General features: G+C 39.2%; 1 protein-coding gene across 1 annotated transcript in view; it reads left to right on the top strand.

The window, feature by feature from the left end:
• LOC117419712 (otogelin-like protein) overlaps window positions 1-27,265 on the top strand; it is a 56,876-nt gene that overhangs the window by 21,002 nt on the left and 8,609 nt on the right. The window contains exons 20-45 of the mRNA XM_058986494.1: window positions 60-134; window positions 506-549; window positions 1,258-1,429; window positions 1,736-1,843; window positions 2,339-2,477; window positions 10,214-10,348; window positions 10,631-10,777; window positions 11,405-11,524; window positions 11,838-11,954; window positions 12,743-12,899; window positions 14,361-14,387; window positions 14,980-15,147; window positions 17,423-17,701; window positions 18,744-18,861; window positions 18,984-19,063; window positions 19,408-20,585; window positions 20,768-20,945; window positions 21,336-21,478; window positions 21,871-21,894; window positions 21,996-22,088; window positions 22,209-22,398; window positions 22,974-23,191; window positions 25,332-25,473; window positions 26,013-26,198; window positions 26,546-26,758; window positions 27,041-27,145. Coding sequence (XP_058842477.1) covers window positions 60-134; window positions 506-549; window positions 1,258-1,429; window positions 1,736-1,843; window positions 2,339-2,477; window positions 10,214-10,348; window positions 10,631-10,777; window positions 11,405-11,524; window positions 11,838-11,954; window positions 12,743-12,899; window positions 14,361-14,387; window positions 14,980-15,147; window positions 17,423-17,701; window positions 18,744-18,861; window positions 18,984-19,063; window positions 19,408-20,585; window positions 20,768-20,945; window positions 21,336-21,478; window positions 21,871-21,894; window positions 21,996-22,088; window positions 22,209-22,398; window positions 22,974-23,191; window positions 25,332-25,473; window positions 26,013-26,198; window positions 26,546-26,758; window positions 27,041-27,145 — 4,556 coding nt within the window. The remainder of the gene's footprint in view (window positions 1-59; window positions 135-505; window positions 550-1,257; window positions 1,430-1,735; window positions 1,844-2,338; window positions 2,478-10,213; window positions 10,349-10,630; window positions 10,778-11,404; window positions 11,525-11,837; window positions 11,955-12,742; window positions 12,900-14,360; window positions 14,388-14,979; window positions 15,148-17,422; window positions 17,702-18,743; window positions 18,862-18,983; window positions 19,064-19,407; window positions 20,586-20,767; window positions 20,946-21,335; window positions 21,479-21,870; window positions 21,895-21,995; window positions 22,089-22,208; window positions 22,399-22,973; window positions 23,192-25,331; window positions 25,474-26,012; window positions 26,199-26,545; window positions 26,759-27,040; window positions 27,146-27,265) is intronic.

Here is a 27,265-nt window from a genome sequence, read left to right on the forward strand (position 1 = left end):
ACCATTTGTTCTCCCCAGAGCTACTGTACAAGGGAAAAACCTGTGCTGTTTTGTTTCAGGTCTCAGTGCCACTGCTATTTCATGGGGGCTGTATACCAGTCTGGTGAAGTCTCCTTCAGTGCATCAGGGCCCTGGTGAGCAGCATTATTATTTGACACTGTACAGCTAGGGCCAAAAGATTTGCATCACCTACAATTTTGAGACATAATTAATATATGTGTGAACATTTAAATATTTTATTTTATCAGTTTCATTCGACTTTATGAACAGTATTTCTTTTCCCTGTCTAAAGACATTAATTTAAATATGAACATATGAATGAATCAAAATACACTGCTTTTCATTCTCGTTAATATTTTTCATAGTTTCCATTTATGTTGATTAAATAATAATAATAATAATACTTATTATTATTATTATTATTATTATTATTATTATTATTATTATTATTTTAAATACTGTGAATGAAGTTTTTTTTTTTTTTTTTTGCTTTTTTGTTCTCCAGCCTCTGTAGAAATGGACGGATGGAATGTGCTCCCGAGGAACCAGGTATGTTTTTTCTCAATCAATGTGTTTCATCATACTATTGAAAGTATGTTGCCCCCGTTTCAGATGCTTAGTAGATTCACTGACTTAACCGAGTAGTATCCTTCTATAGCCTCATATTGAAACGTTTGTTTGTGCTGCATCTGTTTTTCTCCTGAGCTTATTTAGACTTGCTTTGATGAGAGAAAACCTCCATGTTCGATTTGCCTGTCATGCCTGATTCTAGCTCATTCAATGCCCTCATTCTGTGCAAGGATGACATCTGTTAAGTTTCATACATATATAGATGTTTATATTTGATGTCATATAAAGCAGTATGGAAGGATTGTGAATATCTAGTTGTTCTTCTCTGTTATACACTTTTCTTCCAGTATATGTATTTGTATAATATGTATTTGTAATTTTATTTGTTCAAGATTTTTTGTTTCAAAACACCTCCTGGTAATGTAGAGGGAGGCATTTCGAATACTGATGTGTTGATGTTCTGAGTTTGAGCCAATGCCCTTGGCAGAATTAGAAGAGTCTTTACATATAAGTCCTCATATAAGTCCTATTGGGGACATGACTTAGTAATAATATGAATGTAACTACTCCTAAGAAATGTGTGTGTGTTACTGCAATGCTCTTCGCTGACCTGCCTTGCTTCTGAGATCAGACAAGCTCATATTACGTAAGTTGTGTATGGCTACTTAACAAGTGCAATTTCTGCAGAGCCTGATCCAGGGGAGTGCCCCCCTGGGAAGACTTACTTTAACTGCCGAGACCACCAGCCTGGCCAGCCCCGCACTGGCATTGCCTGTGAAGTAACCTGCCGCAACCTTATGCTGAACCTGACCTGCCCACCTGCCACCCCCTGTGTGCGCGGGTGTGGCTGCCCAGCAGGGTAAGAGCGCTGCACACCCAACAGCAATGCCTGTGGAATTGTTCTGAGAGTGCAGTGCGATCACAGGATCGCTGTACTGTAGTACTGCTATATTACAGTTTATATTGCAAGTCTCTGTAATACCAGTAAGTGTCTTTTTACATTGTTACCTTACTAATAAAAGTAATTACTGATAAAATGGGCATATTTAATACATCCTGTGTATTATTCTGTCAGTCTACAATATACATGTTTGAACTGCAGCCCCACCCTGGTGTGAAACATCTTTAATAAATGCTTTTGCATTCTCTCTTGGTTTCTTCCAAGGCTTGTGAGGCACAAGCAGGAGTGCTATTTCCCAGAAAGCTGTCCCTGTGCCTGGCTGGCTCTGGAGTATTTACCAGGAGAGGTGGTGTCCACACCTTGTTATAAATGGTATGTCACATCATGTAAATGAGGTTGCTAGATTCTGGACAATGCTGCAGTAAAAGCGATGCACCTGCCTATGACTAAGGACAAAGTTCTCTTTATTTTGTTATTGGCCGCGGTGACCAGTTTATCACTATGTAGACATCCAATTAGCTGAGTTAACTTCCTGTCATTGTATATATCTATAAACTATAGGGACTCATCCATTAGTCTGTTAGTGACCTTGGTACTCGATTATTGTTACCCAATTTAACGGTAACTATAATCATTTTTATGAACCTCTGCTGATGAGCATTTAATACAAGATTTTTATGTTTTCATAGCACTGACACCTGTAAGCCCTTGGCAAGGGTACCTCTACCTAGATGAAAACTTGCTAATAATAAAGTTATTTTTGTTCTAAATCTAAATCTTGGATAAGTCTTAAGGTGATTAATACTGTACATTTTAACCTATGTCTTTAATCTTAAACCTCTGACAGTCTCTGTTTTCTCTTTCCAGTGTCTGCCACAGAGGGTTTTTCAACTGTACCCACTACCCCTGCCCGTCTGTGTGCACTGTTTACAGTGATCGGCATTATCATACCTTTGACGGACTGGAATATGACTATGTCAGCGACTGTCAAGTCTACTTAGTAAAGGTAGGGAGAATTTAATGAATGTTCTTACTCTAACCTGCTGTATGTTGGTAGTATTAGTGGAGGATTAAGAAAGCATAACTTTAACAAAGCTTCCTGCGCTTAGTCATTGCTTTGAGTTTGTAATTATTTATACCAATTGTGGTCAACCCTGGTCCTCAAGTAAACCCAACAGTCTAGTTTTTGCTTGAATTGTTTCCCATGTCTTAATGTGTATTGTAGTCTGTTCCAAACAGAGCACTGTAGCTACAGACTATTCAAATAAGAAAAAGAAAATAGCTGTTATGCTTCCCTAAAACCACAAGGTGGCACACGTGAGTCACAGGCTGCAAAATATTATATTCCAATGATTTACAGCATTAAATTGTCTATATATACGTTAAAAAGTGATGCTTTCAGCCAGTAACATGCTTTAACCCAGAAAACACTGCTGAGGTGAAATGACCCAGAAAGTGTAATTGTAACAGATGACCTAAGAATAAGGCATAGAAACTGAGAACTTTCTTTAACCTAGTACCAAATATCATGCTTTAAACAGAAAATACGAGTTTTCTGTCAAATACGTATATCTGTCAAAACTGCACATTTGAGACCAATGAAGCTAATGGAGATATAAAACAGGTTAGATTTATAGAATAATGTTCTAAGCTACAATTATTTTAAGGATAATAACACAGTTATATGTACGTTGAACATCTAGTTAGCTAAATGCACTTTATTATTTTTAGTATTTTTGCATTTGAGAGACACCACCTGATCGAGGCTGGAAGTAGGGTTCAAGAACCGTGCATGTGTTAAAATAGAAGAGTGATAGCCTATATACTGTAGTAGCCTATGCTCTGTTCCCATGCTTGAGTCAGACACCTGATCTACCTTCGAAGACTTGCTGGTCCAAAGACTTGTTTATTATAAAGATATGGAAAGCAGCACTACATGTGTAATAAAAGACATTTGTGTTTCTTTGGTTATGACTGCACAGATCGATGCAGATATTAACCAGTTGGACAAAATACATTACAACTACGGTTTTATCATATTAACATTGAAATCTGATCTGTGTATGGAGGCCAATCAGACCTTGTTTTTCCTGCTTCCATATCCCTCTGTTGTGTAAACTGAACTCTGGTTAACAAGTGACTTTTTACTTGGCTTCTCAACAAAACCCTTGAGTCTGGCCACACCTGCGGGGAGCACATGGAGTCCTGGTGCAGAAAGACTATCTCACAGGGAATGCTTTGCAGAGCAAGTAACAGCACCATGGAGGGAGGTGTCACGAAATCCGCGTGTTCAGATTCCTTTACGTACTCTTTTGAATTGCTCAGCACACACTCTTAACTCAGGGGAGATGTTAGGAGGACAGAGATGTTATTACTCCTAGTGGGATATGGTTCGTGCTCTGGACCCGCAGTATATCCAGATGACTAATATAGAACTCAAGAAATTGACAGACTCGTGTATTTAAAGTTTTTTACGAATCGGAGTATGATTAGTACTCGTTCGGTTTATTAACGGTTAAATATTGGATAGAGTAGCTACAGGCTACGTCGTATCCCCAGCTGACAGACACACTGGGCAGTCCAGTGTCTTAACAGATATCAACGTTAACACTTTAATACATGTATATATGTGTTAATCAAGGCCGACAAGCAGGCCAAGAACACGTCACCTAAAGTACCCAATGGTCTATTTCAGCACATTCAACAAAACTCTCTCTTATTTCTAAAACATAGCATGAGTCCCTTATAACAATACATGCAATACATGTGAGATAAAATAATAATTGATTAATGCTTACCCTTTAATATAAATCGTAAAAGGATATGGCTGTCTTCACCAGGCAAATGAAACTGAATTCAATCAGCTCAATTGTGTCGGTTTGAGATGGACTACCTTGCCCTGTCTGGGATGAGTGTGGTACCCATTGAAATTTACTCAGGAGTTTTATAGGTTTTTCGTCTCATTGGAATACATGGGACGCCTCAATTAAATCCAGTCATTAATCAGGTGAGACAGCTCTTTATCCCTTTTACAAATAATAGTTTTCAAAAGATCCGGACTAACTTTTCAGAATTAATAGGTGTCATGTACTCAAATAAATTCAAACCTTCACATTTGTTTAAACTCTTATGACCTCATCCCTTCCTCCGAGCCCCTCCTTTATCTGAAAAGTCATGTAAACCAAAGTTCACAGGATCCTGGTCTATAATATAATATAAAAATACTACTGTTATATGTGCATGCAAAACACTATTTTTATATATGTTATATATGAGAGATGTTCTTAATATGTGACATCATCTTCTAATTGATTATGTTTTACTAAATTAAAGGTATGTGTTTCTTTTAACCTCATGTTGTTTCATCATTTTGTTAATGAGTCAGTTTTAATTCCATATACCATTGTCTAACAGAGTATTTGACAAAAGATCGTCTTATACAATATTCAAGTCAATTAGTTTCACTAAGTTTAAGTGGTAATAGTTTTCATTACAATTATGTATTCCTTAAGAGATGCACTGACCAGGCTCTGACCTGTACCTCTCTGGGAATATGTTACTGCTAGCAGTTTCCACAGTCTCTTGTTTTTTTTTCCAAGGTCAGAGTCTGTGCAAACACTTTATTAGATATATGACCTGTCCATTAAGCCATAATTTGTGCATATTATTTCAAGATATATACTTATCTGTAAAACCACTAACTCCATAAACCTTAGCACTACAAGTCCGTGAGATTAGCAGTTTTGCTGGAGTGGAACCCAAGGACATTCCTTCTTTCTATATAAGAAGAGAGGCACCGTTTTCACTGCAGCAGTTTCAGAGAATCACATTATAAGGATTCCATCTACCATCATTAGACAATGGTATAGTGGATTAATAACAAGGTACATTATAGTATATTATTACAAACTTAACACAACAACATAACACAACACCTATTATATTCTATAATTCAATGGATATCATAATGTCTAGAAGTCTTATTGTTCAATAGAAAGAAGAATAAACTTGTACCATTTCCCCATTTAAGTAAATCGAATACTGCTCCAGGTTTTATTTAATCTTCTTATCACTACAGCAAAGTCGTGAACAAGCAATAATACTTGTCAGTTTTAAATAATATGTTTTCTCATTATAGCAAATACTTAAAACATATTATTAATCTTATGAAATAACTGTTATGAACTATAAACAGTGTCAATTAGCACTGAACCTGTTTCATTATAAGATAATCTTTCAATTAATTTACCTCTGTTTATCAGTTCCTATAATATTACTTGGTGAATCCCTCTTAAGATTTAAATCCAAATATAGGCCAGTATAACTGCATTCAACTAGGCTTGACCCTTCTCTTTGTTCATACAAAATCCAGCCGAGACAGGATTTTTTTCTCAAGACCTCTGGCTTGTTAGTTAATCTTTTGGTCATAAAGAGTCTCTTCTTATCTTGTGTTTTTAGGACATAAATTTGTAGATTAACGTTCACTTTTAGCCGGAATGGTGCTTTTTATCAAGCGTCATACTTTCTGAAGATAAGATATACAAGTAGTAAATCTTTACTAAGTATTTAATTAAATGTCAAATCCATAACAAGAGTGGACTGACCTATTTCATGGAGCAAGAGAGCCATCTACTGGTGGTACAAGGATACTCTTTCTCTATCCCTCTTCTAACACTTCATTTTTTATATTACAATACATTCCATATTTGAAATTGCCTAGTCCATGTCCTGCATATCCCAGCGTTCCCAGTAGGATTCAACTTCTGTGCCGGGGTCAGCTCTGGTTGGTTCCGCAAAAACGACAACAGGCCCCTTTATCCAAAGTTGAGCATCACAGGTGTGAGACGCCATCTTCCTCACTTCGTACCTACATGATACTTGGACACGTTTAGCTAGGACACCTTCTACACATTCCAATTTACCTAGATGTGCCCATTTCACTAAGTGACCTCCTTCACAATTCATGCATTCAATCCTCTTAATATCCTTTGGATCTACATTTAGATGAGAGAAAGAAATTCCTTCAGAATCATTACATTCAAACAAGATTCTACAGTGTTTAGCTAAATGACTACAGGCTGGACAAAGTTTGGGCCCAGTCACTGATGACTTGCTTTGGCACATATTACATGCACACATAACAAGAGGATTATGTTTCAATTTGTGTGTCAGGGTTAATTCTGCACCATGTACGATAGTTCTGGATCTGTACACATTGTTACTATACATTCCCTTCTGTTCGCACAGAGTCACTTTGCGAGGTACGCCTTCCACCCAGAACACTGAAGGAGACCAAAACTCACTGTTATTCATATTTTCTGGTATCCAATTACTGTTCTGCCTCATATCATCAGTTGGTAGACACAATACAACTGAATCTGAATCAATTGATGAACCATGAGCCTTAGCTACTGAGATCCTCCATGCAAAAGGTGTCAATGTTTTACTGACCAGCCTAGTTGATTCAGCGTCACTTGTGACAGAGGGGAAGATAATGATAGAGCAGAACAATATGCCAGCAGTAGAGCCTTGTCTTCTTGAATATTTATGTGTTTATGTATTCATTTCTTTACAGAAAAGAAAGCTCTAGCCACAGTGGCAAGTATTACAAGCAGTTCACCTTAGGAGGCCTGGGTTTGAATTTGCCCCCAACCTGTGGGCGTTAGTTCACTTCACCAAACCCTTATGCCCACACCATCACCAGTCTGAAAACACCCTTTAGCCTGCTCGTGGAACTCTGTTATTACATAGGCTGTTCAGGCAATACAGTCACCTACAAACATCATCAATAGAGCTGGGGTTATAGACAGCTGTGCTCTCTGTTAAAAAAAAAGTCAGGTACTCAGGTGCCTTTCCCCAATACACTTGTACTGGCACTGACGCAGTTTATTTGCAGAGTTTCCAAACTGTGTCCAGCACAACTCTTAATACACATAAGGGGCCTGTACTACGAATTCTGAAAATGAATATCCCCATACTTTATTATAGTATTATATATCATTATAAGTATTTGAAAAACAGATTTGTTGATATTGTTAAACTATTGCGTCCCTTAAAGAGCACCGAAATGACTTCATAGAGCTGTCTGTTGTTTTTTGAGTCAACCGTTTGGTTGTTTAAAAGCCTCAAAGTCATGTCACAGCTTGCTAGCTTTTGGACCGTGTTGATAAAACGCTAACAAACATGTTAAACAGAGGAGCTCATTCATTTTTAGGAGAGCTATGATTTTCAGATTAGCTTCTTCATGACTAATATCAGTTCTGGAATTATGGACTGCCAGGTTTTTCAAGTCAGCAGATTATGGACGGAGATTGTTCATGCAAACTTGCCTTGACTAAATGAACACCCTATCTTAAGAGCTATCACAGCTTATCACTTAATGCCCTTAGAAAAGTTTACTATAGTAAAAGTGTAGCCACGTGTAGAAAAAGCCTAGTGAAAGCATAATAAAGCATAGGTAAGCATTGTAAATAATGGCAAGGTATGGTAAAGCATATTAATAAACATGGCAAACCATGGTAAATGCATAGCGTAGCTATTGGAAAACGTATGGTAAAACTGCAAAAACTTACTATGGTAAAACTTACTGTACTGTAAATACCAAAATATCATTATGTGTTTCTGTGAAGAGTTATAATTCTGCTTTGTCAGCTTGTGGAAGAGAGATAAAAGTGTTTGAACCCCAGTGTGCTGTGATCCCAAGATTATACCTCCACCTACAGACCCACCTTCCTCCCAGGCTCATTGCTCTGCACACAGCATACCTCAGAACAAGGGTGACAATGTATTTCATCTTTCAGCTCCTCTCGGGATTCTAACAACAGCATACAGCACATAATTAAAATCTTTCACCACGTTTCCTAATTTTCTCTCCGTCCATGCAAGGGCCTGTTCTAAAGGTTTATGAAACCTCTTATTACGCTGGTAAAACAGGTCGATACTGTAGCATTTCTGTGATTGTGATCATTTTAAAATGTTTTATCAAGATTATTGATATTGTAGGTACCGGAAAGTTCATATCATTTACTCCTTACTAATTTGGTTGAAAATCTTTAAATTATATTAGATCGGTTTCCACCTGTACAGGCATCATTTATCATGACATTTCTTGAAAATGAGTTTTCCCATGCTTACAAACAGAAGATATATTCTGCCTTGATGCTATGCCGTTTTTTAATCTTTGAATTTCAATTTGGTCAAATATTTTCCACAAGGGGTCACTCTTGTAGAGGTTTAGCACAGGAAAGGTCTGTATATGTCTGTATTTATGAGACACACTGTGAATATTGTGTTAAGGCTCAAAGTGAAACCTGGGATGGATGCAAGTCTGCAAGGTGTTACATTATACTAATTTGGAGGGATTCTCAAGAATCACCTTTAATTCCATCAGGAAAGTTTGACGTTTGTCACATATGATGTCTTAAGACTGGAACAGGCTTGCAACATGGAGATGCAGCTTGTATTTGGTGACATGTGGTTGTTAATTCAGTTTTCTCCTGCTCTATACCACATGTAGTAGTGCAGAGCTGTTGTTTATTTTAGGTAATCACTTGCAGTAGGTTTACCCCTTGTAGTCTAGAATAATTACTTCAGTACAGCTGTGTTATTGTTTTTGATAATTCCTTTATTTAAAGCCACAAAAACAACAAAATGGCCGGTATTGTACTGAATGAAAGAAGATTTCCTGATGGAATTAAAACCTGTCCCAGTTTCCTTCGAGTTCTGACACTGGAAATTGAACGCCTCCAGTTCAGATACCCAGCCACTCTCAGTGCTCAAAGCAGCCTTCAGCAGGGTGGATTGAATCACTCGAAAACAGATATGTGCACATTTTCAAAGCCCTAATCTCGGGAAAATCAGAGGCATTTTTAATTAGAACAGGATTGCTGTAATGTAATCCAATGAAATGTCAAATCCATTGGATAAACAGGGCAAAGTCAAAATACCAAACAAAGGCAAACTTGTTCCAATCAGTTTGCAGTTTCCTTTTTCCCAGACCTTAAAGCCAGTCTGAGAGCTTTTTTAAGGTACATTTTCTTAAGGGTTTCTGTTTTAAAAACAAGGAAATTAAAGATATGTCAGCCCTTGTCTCTGTTTTTTGCTGTGTTGACAAATATTCAAAGTCTTTGTAACTTTTAATGGCAGCTTTTTATTGTTGTTTTGTTTTGCTTTTTAATTCAAACATTTTATTTATTTCATGAAGAACGACCTAGCAGTGGCCTCTTTCTCCCATTGAATAGTTTGCTTTAAAGGGTAACAGTTCCCCAAGGATCAAACTGATCTGCACGAATCTGCCCTGAGAAGATCATTGTGCTTGGACAGAGCAAGTGTCAAGGTACATGTATGATAGCATTCACTGCACAATACACCCCGGTGGCACTACTACCCTCCAGGACTGAAAAACGGTCCTTACCTTCTACACAGTGAAAAAGCAGACTTTCTGAAGTGAGGTGGTTTGAAAAATGACCACTAAGGGTGTGCAACTGTAATTTCTGCCCTCCTATGCAACTGTGGCAGAGGGGACAGAAATTACAGCTGCACACGCCTATCTCCTCCTATCAACAGTGGTGTAAAAACTGAGAAACAGTAAAGACTAGTAAAGCGGCTCCAATGGGAGGGGCTGGATGAAAACGTGTGTTGAAAACGGGTCAATTTACTGAGCAGCATTGATTGATTTATTGATCTGTTTTGATCTCATAGACCATAGTTAAGCATCACCTGCTTTTTGTTTTTTTATTTCAGAGTATCAATGGAACTGAAGTCTCCATTACAGCTCAAAATAAGGACTGTTATGAGAGTGGAATTATTTGTATGAAATACCTTGTGATCTTCGTTGGACTTACCAAAATCTATTTCACCGACAATTCTGGAGACCCGGTTAGTAGCATTTCATTACCTTGTATTTCATAGTGTGACATAGTGAGATGCCTGCTCCAAGTCAATGTCAGTGACAGACTTAGCCTAACAAGCACTGGTTACTGAAAGCTGTAGGGATATTTTCCATTGTCACTGTACTGTACCTCGGTTTAAAGGAATTCATTTTGGTCAGGCGACTCTAAATTGTCCTGAAATCATTGTCCTGTCCCTGGCAGGCTGTCATCTCATTTGAGGAAGCTTGTGAATTGTCTAAGAATGCTTTGTGGATATGTTTTTGTTTAGAGTTCATCAAGTGTAATTGGAAAGGGGTATGAGTTTCAGCTCTGGAAAGCTGGCTATTACACAGTCATACACTTTCAAAAGCAAGAGATCACGATCCTGTGGGACAAGAAGACAACAGTGCACATTCAAGCTGGGCCTGAGTGGAAGGTGAGCATCTAACAAGACCTGCAGCAATGGGGTGGTCTTCAAGACACTTTAATTGTGAGGTGCATGTAATTGTTCACAATGGGGAGGGCACAGCGTCATCTAAGAAAGAGCATCCGAAAGATAGCATTTGTATAGATGGAGCAAATTGTTTTTAATGATACATACGGTATATGTTATCTAATTGTTATCTAAGTGAATGGCCACTGTCTAAAGAATATGTGTAACGGAGTTACACAAGTACTGTATATTGAATATATAAATTTTGCTTAAAAATATATAATGACTTTATTATAGTGTTGACAAGGAAAGGGTTACAGTCCCTGAGTGGCAACCATTTTGTATACTCCTCTCTGTTCCATGTGGACCTGCAGTAGTCTGTTACTGTACATATACACATGTAAAACATTTGCCATCCCTATTTACAGTTTTGCAAAATATGTGACCTTTTTGTTCTCCATAACTTCAAGCTCATCAGCAGACGAATATCTTTATCACAGAGTACGTTTCAGTGATTTTAGTAGTTGTCTGTGCTGTCTCATATGTACCAGAGAGCAAGCAAGTTAAAAAAAGAACATGCAGTGGCTCGCAAGACATTCTGTTGTAATTCAAATATCTTTACAATTTCAGGGTCTGCTTACAGGGATGTGTGGTAATTTTGATAAAAACACAGTAAACGATATGACCACAGCCAGTAACATGGAGGTGAGCAATGCTCAAGCCCTTGGAGACAGCTGGGCCCTTGGACAGGTACAGTAACAGCTGTTGTTTAACTAGACTACACTCAGTTTTTGTTAGTCTTCCTAAAGTGATTTATGAATAGTTACCCAGAGCTGACAAATGCATTGAGGTTTTTGTAGGAGTTCACAGTAAGCTAAGATGATTGAGAAGGCCTTTTGGATTACACTGATCAACATTCTACAGAATATGAACTTCACCGCTAATTTGTTCAGCATTGTAATACTAGAGTCTCCACTGGCTAGTGTTTTTGGTTGCGTAATACAAAGAAAGTAACAAAGTGTCAAGTAACAAAACAGCAAAATAATTGCTTCTTTTCCCACAGTGTGAAAGTGACTATGTGGTTAAGAGGCCGTGTGAAGGTGACCTGATCCGGCAGCCATATGCTAAGAGAGAATGTGCTATTTTATACAGCGATGCCTTCGCCTCCTGTCACAATGTGGTAGGTAAAACTACATGGTCTCACATAAAAGTACTTTGTCTCATATACAGGGAGGTTTTAAAAATAGGACAAGTTGTACTATCCATGGCAAAATCAGTGAAAGTGTTTGCAACACCGTAAGAAGCAAATAGTGCGAGTTACCACAAGCCTGGCGTCTTCCAGGTCTGACACCGTCACCTTCCTGTTCCCACTTGGTGGACAAAGTGGCTCCTAAAATCATTAACAGCCCCCTAATGATCAAAAGTAATACTGTGCCAACAAACAAACTACGACAAATAACAAAAAATGCCCAAGAAATGGAATCGGTCAGTTAATAGAAAGGAGCTGAATTATTATGGCAAATGAAGAGCAAGCTTATAAAGAGGCATTACAAGATACCAACGCTCTAATAAGCTAGCATCAAATGCTCTACTACACCGATACCAAACATCATTGCTAGGTTATGAAGATAGTGGCCACTAGGTGGCAGTGTTTTGTTAGTAGTCAAGCAGTGCTGTTACTTCAGAAATGGAACTCTGCTTCCATAATGGTAGGTAAACCCTGTGTCTCTTCCTGCAGCCTAAACTAGCCTTAACCGGCGTCAGATATCCAAGATAAGCAAGCAAACAACCAAAAAAACTAATACATAAAGGAACAATCTAGGTTGGAGAGATTTAGTTTATTAAAGGTAATAAAGGGAACACACCTAAGATATAGACTTTTGTGATCCCCTGAAATATTAAATTTGGCAGTTTGGTTTGTTGATTTTATTAGTTAGCCAGTTCCAGTGATTTTTCTCTTCTCCTCAGGTTGACGTGACTTGGTTTTACAAGAACTGTCTCACAGACACCTGCAATTGCAACCGTGGTGGGGACTGTGAGTGCCTGTGTACCAGCATTGCTGCTTACGCTCACAAATGCTGCCAGCAGGGGGTAGCAGTTAATTGGAGATCTCCTACCGTCTGCTGTAAGTACCATATCCACACTGTGAAACCTGTATAATTGAGAACCAATACTGAGAACTTCAAAATCATAGAGTTTGTGCTTTTCTCGTTAGAAAAAATATGAAGACATAAATAGCAGCGTCTGAGGATTTGCATTGTAATGTAAAGCTTTTATTTCAATCATATCTTGAATACAATGTCAGTGTTTTCATTTAAAGGGACACCATACAGTAGTGATAGATACAAAAATCAGGCTATTATGTTTGAAATAACTTACCACACCACCTTTACTGTTTTTATCTTTACTGTGCTTCTAATGAAATGTTGATGAATGTTGAAATTACAGAATAAGGATCTTGGGATCTCCTGATTAAATCACACCGAAGATCCCAATGGAGAAAGTCGTATCTGAATAACATGAATAAAAGTGTTTTAGTAAGAGCACAGTATTTCTTTTTGTGCTACTTGAAAAACTATACATCTTATCTCTTACTTCACCCGATCTCCCCTGACTGCTTGGAGAATAGCTTATAAATAGTTTAGCTGTGGTGCTGAAATAATGGAGGCAGAGGGAGTGGGCTAGCCTAATCCCTATCTCTTTTCTTGGATACAAACTGCATTTTTTCCAGCCTCCTCTCGATGTTCCATCTCTTCTTCAGTTCCTGTTCTGACCACATCCCATTGTATTCTGACCCAAACACTCCCTCCTGCTCCATCGCTCACCTCCATTATCCTCCTGCCCGGCTCTTGGTCCTGCCTGCCAGTCACTGTCAAGACCCCAAGCCAGCCCTGATCCCACAGCCTTCTAACAGATCCCACCCCCACCCCCCCCCCCACCCACACACACGCACGCACGCACTCACCCACACACACACGAACACACACACACACACACACACTTGCCCACACACACACCCACACACTCACACACTCAAACAAACACACACACACACACACACAAACTTCTGTAAGTTAACTGCAGTCAAATGTAAATAAATATTCTTATATTATAGGAGTATTAAATATCTTCACCCTATTTCAAATCTTTTTTTGTTGTTGTTAAATAAATACTGTATATGGGACCCTGCTTTGTTACATTAAAAAAAAGTTTATATTTAGAAACTTAGAAAAGTGGAGTTTTAGGGCTCACTTACGTGTGCCATGTTAATGGTTTCTTATAGTGAGAAAGCACCCTTAATGAGCACTGTTTTGGTTTCATGGTATTATGTCTGTACAGATGTATCACAGTTAATACATCAATAAATAAAACAAAATCACTAATAACATTACTGTATGCCGTAAGTTATTTTTCAATAGATACTGTATTTAGATGGTCATTGTCATAGAATGGGTTTTGCAAGAAGACAGTATATGTAATTAATGTCAGCGAGGCTTATAAATCAATACATTATTGGTATTTTGTAGCTGTGGCATGTCTGCACTAAAATGATTTCACTTTTTTGTTTTGTTTTTCCAATTTTCAGCCTATGACTGTGAATTCTACAATCGAGGTATGAATCATATGTGACAATCCTGATGAAGCTGAAGTGTAACAGTGTAGTGAATCGTATGTGACAATCCTTATGAAGCTGAAGTGTAACAGAGTAGTGAATCGTATGTGACAATCCTTATGAAGCTGAAGTGTAACAGAGTAGTGAATCGTATGTGACAATCCTTATGAAGCTGAAGTGTAACAGAGTAGTGAATCGTATGTGACAATCCTTATGAAGCTGAAGTGTAACAGAGTCTAGATTGCTACCACTGTATGAGCATAAGCTTTAATAGACATATACTAACTATCAAGTTATAAACCATTTCCAGAGAATACTGATTAATAAAACAAAGGCAAACAACAAGCGCCTCACATAACAAAGACATTGTGTGACACGTTTGATTGAGCCATGTATTCTTTTGGAATAATGTAATAATAAAGTAATGGAGTATTGTATTGAAAATGGAACATTGGCCAGCAAATATATATATATATATATAGACTTTGTTTTGAATATCTCTGAAAAAGGTGTTGAATAGATTGACCAACGACTTGAAGAAGCTGATAGCTGTGTAGCGTTACACAAATCAATACATTTCTGTTTTTTTTAGAACTTGGTGACGGACCCTATATAGTGTATAATTCTGCGTACAATGACACTGTCTTCGGGGCCAACCTGACCAGTGGGGAAGTTTTTCCCTTGCCCAGAATCAGTGCTGAGGGGAAGGTGCTGTTTAACTTCATGATAATTGCAGGCCTTTACAAGGACAGATACTCACGTAAGCTTTGTATCACAAAACTTTTTAATCTTGCTTTGCCTATCATTATCTTTAGGGCTGTATTGTACTGTACTCAAAGCGTTTACTCCACTCTTTAATTAACTCCTTTTTTATTTTTAAAGAGGTAAAACATCTGTTAATTTTACAAAACTAGACCCAAACAACTAAGTAATGTAATCCAAGTTCTCTTAACCACTCTCAATGTTTTTATGAAGCTGAAGTGTAACAGAGTAGTGAATCGTATGTGACAATCCTTAAGAAACATTTACATGAGTTGTCCTGTTTTCAAAATAATAAGAGTTAATTAAAGACTGGAGGTAATGCTTTGAAAATATGGCCCTTAGAATCTTCTGACGTCTGTTGTCTTGTGTGTAGAAATCCCAGAACAAAATATCACTGACATGTTTAATAACCAGTTTAGTGGTTAAAGTTAAGCCATTTTGGATGAATACATTGAGAAATAAGGGATACAGTGCCAGTGTGTGTGCTACTATCATACAGATACAATGATATATAGTAAATATGGATTGTAGAGGAGGGTCATTGTGGAAAAAGATTGCCCCGAGGGAAGACTGTTGTTACCGACAGGGGGCTATAATCCCCAAAGCCGCAGGCTGAGTGCATTGCACCCTGGAGGTAACAATAGTCTTCCTGAAGGGTATTTAATTTTCCACTGAGCCAAGTGTGCAGTATATATTTAATATATGAATCAGTGAAGAAAATAAGTGAGGCAAGGTTGGATAATAAATATGACTTTATATATTTAGTTTAAATATAGCAGCTGCAGCTGCAAAATAAATAAATAACAGAAATAAATAACAGAAAATGTTTTTGAAGTTCATACCGCATAGCTATCAAAGTCTTTTTGGTGTACAGCTCTCCGTCTGACTTCCTGATGGCAGAATTTCCAAGCACTGATTCACACATATATATATATATATATATATATATATATATATATATATATATATATATATATATATATATATATGTAGTACAGAATGGTAACATTCATTTCTCTGTTTTGCTGTATGACTCAAAAGCCACTGCAGAGAAACAAAGTTTGGAATGTGGAGGCCCCAAACAGTTGGACAAAACCTGCAAGGGCTCCTGGCAATGGGTCATTGATACTCAACAGTGTTAATAATTGCACTGCTTACTATGGCCACCATGTGTCTGGAACAGACTTCTATCATGGAGATAACATTGAAAACTGCATTTTCACAATGGAACATACACTTTGTATTGGATGGCAAGAAATAGCCCAGTGACATAACCAGCACTTACTGGATATATCACTCAATGGCATTTCAGACAACTGAATTAGGACCCATATATACAGTATATGTGTACTGTGTTTAGATCATTTTTAGCCAGACAGAATCGAAATATGTTGGAATGCCCCTTCGTACCCTTACATATCTGTTACTGCATGTGGGATCAGTGTCAGATATGAACCCTAGACTTGAGTTTCCATGATCCGTCCCAGATGGGTGGGTATCACTTGACATGTATGGATCATGCAAGTATCCCTGCAGATGTGGTCTACAGCAATTCCGTTTCTGCAAATGATTTAAAGAATACCCCCAGGCCTTACAATAACTTACATCAGCCTCAATAATCCTGTGGGTAACTGAATGCCTTTGACTGTGGATTAGAGTGCTGTATCTGCTCCTCCAATTACACATTCTGCACTGGGGTCTGTTTTATTCATCTGAACAGTGCATGCATGAGAGTCTCTTTAATTTATGTAAAATGCCAAGGAGGGAGGTTTGAATTTTAAAGATTTACACAACTATTTAGATACATTGAATAACAGTTTGCTGTGGTATACCAAGAACCTTAATGAAGCCTTGGAAAGCATGATAAATTCTGCTGGATTACAAATGCAAAGCCAGCAGCTGCAGACTGACAGCCTTGTGGTTCCCAAGTGAGCATACTACAATGCAAAAGGATTCAATCCCCCTGAGCAAGCAAGTAGCTACCTTGTCTCACATACAGGGTTCAGCAGTAACTGATTCAGCAATGCAAGAGAATGGCACATTGTAATTTTATATGAAAATATACAAAACAGCACAACTGTAATACAAGTGTATTTGCTTGTTTGAAATATTGTCTTAGCCTTTCGTTAGCTATAGTACCATTTTACTCCTTTTCCACATAGTGAGTTAATGATCTTATATGAGTCTGAAGTTAGCAAAAGTTTCTGATTTGAGTCATACCAGATAATATTCTTTTGCTCTAATAGGAGGTTATGACAACATGTTTTTCACAGGGCTGCCAGTTATCTCCTTTGAATCTGCGGAGAGACCCAACTACTTCCTGTGTGCCTCTGAGGATGGTTCTCTGCGTCTGGAGCAGTGGAGTGCCAGCGAGGAGTTCCGCAGGCAGGCCACCTACTTCCACCACCAGGGCCTGGGGATGGCAGGCTACAGCTCCTTCGAGCTATACAGCCAGAAGGGCTTCTTCATCACTCTCACGAGGACTGCCGCCAGAGCCTTGGGGTACGACTACTCTGAGGAGTTCAAGCACATCAGCAGTTTTACCATTGAAGGTGAGCAACAAGTGGGCTTGATTCTCCAAGCTTCTTACAGAAAGGACCATTTTCAGACTTTAGTCAGGCCTCCATGTAATAATCTTCAAACTTTACAATGATATCAAAACAAGCTTTGATCCAATTAGATACTTAAAGGCCTAACACATTAATAATACTCAGTGTTTTCATTTAAAGTGATGTCTTACTGTTGCTAAATTGGGCTTGGTTCATTAAACACCACTTACAGTGCAATAAAACCGTTTAGCACACTGGTTTCTTTCTAGTAGCAATTAGATCGTGTCACATCTCTGTCTAAAATTACAACATTGAACTACCTTCATTACACAAATGCCAAACTTTGATTAGACGTGCAAACGCACTGCATTTCAGCGAGCACAATGGGAGCTTAATAAACCTGAAGTGCTGGAATGTAAGCAGAGAGACCTTGTGAGCCACAACTAAGGCTGGCCTAGAACAGCCAGCCAAGCACTTCAGCCAGAACAATGTACTCTTCAGGGCCCTTCTCCTGTGTTAGCTTTCCTACCCCTTGCAACTAATACAACTAATATTACATACAACTAATATTACAGTTCATCAATGCGTAACTTTACAGAATAGTTGCATTGTTATTATACATGAACATGAATAAAAACAGGCATAGTAGATATACTTATTAGTACTGTATCTTAGATTAGTGTACCTGGCTGCTGTTTTGACAGGAGTTATTTTTCTTCCAGTATTGAAGAGTTACACCCAGTGCTTTTAGTTATGCTTGCCTTATTTAATATGAAACACCCAGACTTCATTGATTTCCCAGCAGCCTTGGCGACTCTCTTCCAATTGCTGTGTCTCCTATAATGTACACTGTTATGTAACTCACGGAATTCCAAGCATGAGGCTGTTGCTAAATAATATTACATGAAAAATGCGAAATGATTAACCGAGAATGCTAGGTAATATTTAGTAAAGTAATTTCTTAGATTTGTAAGTATCTTCGATTTAAAATCCCTTCATGATTTTACATGATACATTGAAAACAACTTGTATTTAATTTTGTCAGACAGCAGCACGGTTATTCCATACAGGATGATGTGTGAATGGAGGTACCACAGCTGTGCAAGTCCTTGCATCAAAACATGCAGTGATCCTGATGCTATAGAGTGTCAGTTTTTACCCCCGTAAGTACCTGCATTCAATACAGTGTGTAAGACTTACTATTGGGTTTTATCAAGCAATTGCTTTAATTCTCATGTGTTTTTATTGTTGAATGTTAATCATTCTTTTTTGGTACTTCAAATAGGGTAGAAGGCTGCTTTCCTCGCTGCCCTAAGAGCATGATTCTAGATGAGGTGACACGAAGATGCGTATATCCAGAGGACTGTGAGTATAATGCTTTGTGTGTGTGTGTGTGTAGGACACTGCAAATAGAGTCCATCCAAGCCTTCAAATAGCCATGTACTGGCTATTTCATGTATTTGACGTAATATAGGTGTAATTGCTATGTCTTTAATTAATAAAATAAGCATGTAGCCATTGTAGTAACAGAAAAGAAATTACAGTGACCTGCTCCATACATCATCTTTAAACCTCCTCTCTCTGTCACTCCCATTTTATTTGTATATTGCCTTCATCAGACCTATAAAAAGACCTTTTACTTTCTGTATACAAAATGTATACAGCCTGTTATTAAAATTACCCATATGTTCTGCCTTCAATTGTTACAGGCATTATTCTACCACCTACACCAACTCCGTATATGTTTGTGACAAAGTCAAACAGAACTACAACAGCACCCACAACAACATCAGCCACTACTACTGCCTTTACGACCCCGGCTGTAACCGAAACAGAGACCAGCTCAACAGCAACATCTACCACTGAGCACAGCACTGCTGCAACTACCACAAGCTACGCTACTGTGACAACCACAGCCTCCACCCTGGTTCCTTTGAGTCCGCTCTCTCCAGTGGCCACCCTTTCCACGTCACCATCTGTTTCCACTGTCCAGACGTCCACTGTAACTGAAAGCCCCACAACTCCTCTCTTCCTAACCACCAGTCGGATCACTAGTACTCTGCCAACCCTCAGTTCAGAAGACACTAGGACGACTTCAACAATGACCTTCACAAGCCAACCTGAAGTGTTGACCACAGAAGTGGGGACAACTACCCAGGCTCCGTTGTCTACCGTCACAAGTGAATTGCCTCCTACCTCTTCAACTTTGTACACTAGAGCTACAACCACATCAGAAGGGACAGTATACACATCTGTGAGTACCTTCTCAACCGAAGGCCCGTCAACTTTACAGCCAACCACCGTTACAGAGCCTTTTACAACTACAGCTTTGGTGACGGCAGCCACAAGTGTTTCCTCTCCAACACCTTACAGCGTGTCCAGTGCCGTGACAGAAACCACACCTGTAACAACAGGAGCCACCACAGCTGCAACAACCGAATTACCATCATCATCCACAGAGCTGAAGACTACTCTTTCCACTGTGTCAGAATCCCAGCAAACTACAACAGTGCAGACAGCAGACTCAGGGCGTACTTCACAGTCTCTGCCTGACACAACAGCGTTCACAACTGCAACTGAAGTGTCAACTCCAGCCTTGACTTCCACTACGGTTGTGCCAGTTCCCCCATTCCCACTCACAAGTGAAGTGACACACACATCCTTGTTCACTTCAGTGCCCTCTACTGTTACAGAAACGACACCTCCAGGGCTATTCACAGGCCCTATCACAACAGCCCTTTCTACGACCGAAACCCCCATAGAGGTGGAGAGATCTACGCAAGAGGTCACAACTGCTACACCCCCATCTACCAATACCACTTTAACTGACCATGCCACCTACAGCACAGTGATACCTTCAATACTACAGCCAACGTCAACGTGCACAGTAAGAGTTATATTGAATAAGTAACATGTCAGTGGATGATTGTCCTTTAGTTCAGATCTGCCTATTATAACTTGGGTTTGAGGTTTTCATTAACTTCTCATCCCCTCCAGCTACGCCAGGGCAGATATTTGGAATAAAGCTTGTTCTTTATTTTATCTATTTTTTTTCTTGTATTCTTGCAGCCCCCATATTCCTACCGCGTGGATGAATGCAGTGAATATATCTGCTTTAACGGCCACTTGATGTTCCACAATGCCTCTTTGCAATGTCGGAATAACGTGTCTCAGCCTAACTGTGGGATCCTGGGAATGCCGGTTCAGATTAACAAAGACAACTGCTGCCCACAATGGGAATGCCCATGTAAGTGCCCATTTTCAACGTTCATGTTCTGTATAAGTTAATAGGTTGTGTGTAGGGTGTCATCTCGAGCAGTTTTGGCAAGAGGACCACAAAGCAAAGCTGAGCAGTTTTTGCTGCTTAAACTGTATTAACTTCTAAATCAATATGCACAGGATGTCATCTATACACATGATTAGACATATTGTAATGTTGAGAAACCCTTAACAGTGATTTATCATGTGTGATTACCATACATTATATAAAAAAGACAAATAAAAAATATATATATATATATATTAGAAATGCTGTTTTTTTCATTTATATTAAGGAATTTAAGTAAGTATTGGATTGATGATTGATAAGTGAATTGTGAAATCATGCTGCCTCTTATATGAAATCCATATATTGCAGGTCGCTGTTCCATCATTTCTGATCTGCGTGTCATCACGTTTGATGGCAATAACGTTGCGCTTTACGATAACGGCTCCTACATTCTGGTTCACCGGCCGAGAGAAAACATTGTGGCTCACATTGAGAAATGTCCAACAAGCGAGGTACAGTTACTGTCTGTAAAACTGTCTAGAATGGAATCTTTTCTGTAATGATACATATTTTGAAAAGCATTATTATTCATTTCGACTTTGTCAGCATGTAGCTGTACAGTACAAAGTTGCCAAAGGACATCCTGGACTCCCTTGTACAGTAGAGCTGCCATCAGTGTTGATTGCAAGAGCACGTGGTTTGAGTAGCATTATCCTGAGAGAGCTCACATTGCCACTCTCTGTGCTACCCTTGCTCTTGCTTCAAGTGCACCAAAATTCATCAAATATTTCTTTATTTGTTCTCAATCACACTCTCTCTCAGTTGAAATGTTTTATGTTCTGTCTGTCTGTCTGTAAAGCATCTCCTTTAAGTAAATAATGAACTGTATTTATTTTGTTCACAGAGTGTAAACTCTATAAGACGTCCCGTAAGTACTTTTCATTTCATTATCTATTAAAAAAAAAATAACAGAATTTCATATCTTAGATCAGTTACCAAAAATAAATAAACTATTTTTTTATTTCAAAGACTCCAACAGGTGGAACATCTGGGCTGTGTTTTAAAAAGCTGAATATAACAACACATTCATACAAGGTTCTCATCAATCGACTGGAAAGGAAGGTACGTTCAAAGCTGCTGTAGCTTCAATGGGGTGGTGCCAGTATGTGGTGCCCATAGAAATGACTTCAGTGATCTACAGTTTCTACCTACTGCTACGTTATGACTATCTTTTTCTTCCAGGTGTCTGTGAACTTCATTAATGCTCGCCTGCCATTCACGAGGCAAAGTCTGCATATAGATGACACTGGCACCATGTATGTAATCAACACCCCGGGGGGAGTGAGCATCCAGTGGTACCACAGTACTGGCATCATAGTGCTTCAGTACAGCCCTCCATACAACACAACCAGCGGGACTCGGGGCCTTTGTGGTTAGTTTGCTTATAGGCATTCGGTAATGACCTGTACATCCTTGTGTAGTTCTTATTTATACCATTAATTAGATGCAGTGCTATATCTGCATATCAAAGTTGAACATTATTATTATTGCATTTTTAACTTCATAAGTCCCTGAACCCAACAGAGTTGTCAGTGTGAAACACGGATGGATGGATAGATAGATAGATAAGGTCGTTCCATATACCCCCACATATTGATACTAGCAATATCTGTAGCAAGTTTCATCAGGATTGGATAAGGTCTAAAGTTTGACATAGAATAGGAATGGATATGCAACCCAAGTGGGGTATAAGAAATGCCTTCTCCTATAAACATATCCTACTGTATAAGATTGAGTATTTGCTATTGTCTTAAGGATGAGCGGTGCTCAACCGCTCTCCAGTCTAAGCTACTGTAAAACAGAAGCTGCTGTCATTTTAAATGTGTCTGAGCACCGCAGTTGTTTTTAAATAACATGTTACATGCTTGGACTGGTAAACTTCAGATTGCCCCTCTGTAGTGTCAATAGTATAAAGAGCAGCTGCGACACGTTCTCTCTCCTTTCCAGGCTGCTGTGATGGAAACCCTGAGGACGATCTGAAGCTTCCCAATGGGACTGTCATTAAAAACGTGGAGGACATCCCCGTCTTCCTGTACAGCTGGATGGTGCACACATCAGAAGAGACCGACTACTTCAGGAGGGTGGGAGACAACTGCACCACGGGCAACTGCACAAAATGCTTCCAGATGCTAAACCAAAATCCTTTCACTGTGTGCCATGACAAAGTAAGTCAATTCAAAAGAATGTAATTATAATGTAGTCTAAATTACCCCATTGAATTGTTGTGCAAGAAATTTGCCAATAGGACATTTATGCATCGCAAGTAAATTGTATTTATTACTGCTACACAGCCTTGAGAATCTCACAGTGCACTTGGTTGTAGTTGGTGTTCCCTGTTGTGACTGACTGGTTTAGATAAAATAGCATTCATCTGCAATTAGTGGAAGCTAGAGGGGGCATGAAGTGTACAATGAGAAAGAGAAAGTGGTTTGTACAATCCCTGAGTCCTGTGGTATGTAAAATCCCTGAAGCCTCTTTCTACTTCATTACTCCTAGAGCATGTTCTAACCCATGTATTATGCAATGAAATTTTATAATCTTGAAGTGACTGTCAAATTATCTTAGTTTGCTTACAAGTCGCCATAGTGTTACTAAGGAGGGTTAAACAATAAACACATCAACTGATTATGTTATCACTAGAGGTGGTGGTGCTGTCCATTGTGATATCATCAGCATCTCCTGTTATAGATATGAGACATCATGGAACTGATAATTTAATAAAGAACTCGCCCACTATAAAGTAGAAGCCTGGCTGCAGGTCCCAGCAGAACTCTGGTTGCACTCAAAGCATCAACAGCTCTGTAAATTGTACTGCATTATAATGAAAGGCAGACTTAACTGTTGTGGGGGCAAGGTTCAGGATAGCAGGGGGGGAAAGGGAGAACAAGGGATGATAGAAGAAGTGCAGAGGGAGAGTGAGACAGAGGGGCGGGGAGTGTAGAAGGAGAGAGAGCAGGGAAAGTGGGAGAGATAGATCAGATGAATGTAATTGAGGATGTAGGAGGAGTGTGTGAGAGAGAGGAAAGGGGGCAAGAGATATGGGGATAGGGCTGTGAGAGGTTGGGTATAGTGAGGGGGTAATAGAGGAAGGGAGTGAGGGAAAGGTATGGGTGGAAAGAGAGGGGAGGGAGTGACCAAGGTAGTAGGGTGAAGAGAGATAAGTGAAAAAGAAAGTCAGTGTAGACAAGGAGATATAAGATGACAATGAGAACATGAAAAACAAAAGAACCAGAGCAATTAAGTAGGCAAGAACAAGAAGGGCAATGGAAGAGGAGGAGAAAGAGGAAGAAATCACAAACACCCGTATGGGCTGAGAGAAGAAAGATAAAGAGGTGATGAAGAATGGGGAGAAGGGTCCAGAGGAGCCAGAAGAGATGAAAAACCAAGTTGAAGGAAAGACACTGTGAAGATCTGGAAACGGTGCCAGGGCTACACATCCCCCAAACAGGAAGATGCAAAAGAGCCCATGTAAAGCTCTGTCCCTTCTGCTTCTCCCTCCTGCCCAGCTTCAGACTTGATATCTGGAAACTCAGCTCAAGGTTTGCCTCTGTGCTTCTAAGTAAAACAATGTTGTGACACGGAGTACAGGTGCACTAGTCACACTGTGCTGGATCAGGCTCTGCAGTCCTCCACACTCCCCTTCACCTGAACCTCCAATGCAAAGTTCTTACAGTGTTACATCTAATAGATCTAAATTATTGAACCTTAAGAAAACAGTGTATGTGTGTGTGCCTTTCTTTATTCAGCTAAGTTCCAATGATTTTCTATTGGTTTTGTTGTTGAATGTGTTTTACTGTTATAAGTATAAAGCGCTGGTAGCTAACACAATAATTTCATGTTTTGCACTTCCATTCACTTCATACTCTAGGTCATTTCACTTCAGCAGTGCCTACTGGGTCAAAGCATGTTACTGGCTGCAAGTGTGTCATTTAATGGGGGTAGCAGTTGATTGGTTAGGGACAGGAAAGAAGGCAGTGAAGTGGTGCGGACAATTGAAATGACCAAGAAAGTGCAAGACTACCTAAAGCACAGAGCAGGTTTTAACCTAGTGTAGTACCTGGATAGGGTTTCTTTTTAGACCTAGATAGTGAATAGAAGTGTAGCAAATGAAATAATTATGGAATTAGTTTGTTAGCAGCAACCATTTAAAACTCCAGCTATCAGGGAATTGATCCCATGTCTGGTCAAAATGCACAAGGTTTAATTGTCTATCTTTGGCATTTTGCACCATTTCCAGCATTCTCTTCTGACAGTTAGAATGAAAAAGTACAGGACCTAACAGACACCAATGTTATGTCCACAAAGGTTTCACCAGAGCAATTCTGTGATAAGATCTGGGCTGGAGATCTTCACTACAAGAACCATGAATGTGATTTTCTTGCTGCCTATGTGGCGATCTGCTACACTCACAACATCTGCATCAACTGGAGGACGCAGGAATTTTGTCGTGAGTAGCTTCCACACTCATTACCTCTCACAAGAGATAAACTGATGTGCACCATTACCGTGGAAAGCCTAATTCCAGAACACATGTTCAACACTGCTAAGAATGATTATATTTGGATTACTTTTTAAAATATGGGTCCTATTTCACAAAACTTCAACTTTTAATTTACAGGTAAGACCATTTGTCCAGAGCCTGTTATTTTTACCTTTTTTTCCTGGAGTCCGCTGGTGGTAGTTGATGTTATCTGAAACATGATCCAATATGTCTCTGTGGGTAGCTTTGAACCTTGCCTTTGGTTTGTATTTGTTTTTGATGCCCTTGTAGTTCCACACTAACAAAAGATGAGGCTGGTTTTGTATCTGGTGCATAGTTCTACTAAAGACATGAAACCAACTACAGCTGTAGTGGTACCCAGGAGAAAAAAGGGTTCTGAGATCAATACTCATGCAGAAATTGAGCACTTCAATTAGAATATTGAAAGCCATTCTAATAAAGACTGGCACCTCTAATATATTTTTTCCAATTGATACCTTATAAAGCACTGAAGTGTCCCCCGGGAAAGGAATACCAGGCTTGTGTGAGCACCTGCAAAACAAAGACCTGTCAGAACAGAGAGTACTACGAGGAATCCACGTGTTCCTACATCAGGGAGGAGTGTGTGTGCAAAAGCGGGACCATTCTACACCGAGCTGACTCTGCATTCTGTGTCACAGAGGAGCAGTGCGGTCAGTAATGCATATCCATTGAACATACAATAGGACTCTAATCCTAAATGTGTTGTTCTACGTGTCCGCCTGCATCTATTCTTTTGGGAGTCTCATCTTGTCAGCTCTCAGTAGTTGAGCAAGGTTGGACCTGGTCAGTGTTTGGATAGGTAACCTTCAGGTTTGGGGACTTAGGAGAGGACACTCTTTACTGTAGGCCCAGGGCCCAACTCAACGTTCCAGTCCACAATCAGATTTCAAAATATGGTAACAACTGGCAGTAATTTGTCGCGCTATTATGATTGTGGTGCTGTACATCCTCCGTGAGGAATGTCAATAAATTGTGAATATTCGCCTTTGTTCCTCAGTTTGCACTGACAATGAAGGAGGGCCCCGGGCCCCCGGGGAGGTTTGGAAGGGCTCCAGTAAGGGCTGCTGCATGTACAAGTGCATGGAGAACGGCAGCATCATTGCAGTGGAGCCAGAGTGCAGCGAGGTGCCGTCCCCTATCTGTGAACGGGAGGGGGAGTATGTCATTGATGTAATTGAAGAGGGGGCTTGCTGTCCAAAGAAGATCTGTGGTGAGCAGATGACCTCACTTTACAATCAGTTGCTTCTTAGAAATGCTGGAAATCTTTTCTGAACTTAAATAATAATTTTCCCTTTGCATGTTACCTTTACTGAAAAAGTCATATGAAGTAATAGACTGAAAGATTTCTCAAGTTCAATGTTCCAATAAAAGGCTACTCTTGAGATGAACCCAAGCCTATGTTGTTTGAATCATGCAGTAGATTATTTGAGCAGCAACGTAAATTAGTACTTTTACAATATTCAGTGAAAGTAATCTTTTTTTTTTTTTGCAGAATGTAATTTAACCATATGTGACAATGAGGTTCCTGCTTGTGAAAATGGGAATAAACTTATGATTGTCTACAGCACTATATCCTGCTGTCCCGATTATAGATGTGGTAAGTTTTAATCATTTGTAGTAATGTATAATGTATTCTTTCCTAATAGTGACTCCAGTGCAGCAAATTTGGATTTGGAAACAGTACATTTTACTTTTTAGTGGTGCACCTCTAATTATG

This window comes from Acipenser ruthenus, chromosome 14 (genome assembly GCF_902713425.1).
Source record: "Acipenser ruthenus chromosome 14, fAciRut3.2 maternal haplotype, whole genome shotgun sequence".
Taxonomy (NCBI): Eukaryota; Metazoa; Chordata; class Actinopteri; order Acipenseriformes; family Acipenseridae; genus Acipenser; species Acipenser ruthenus.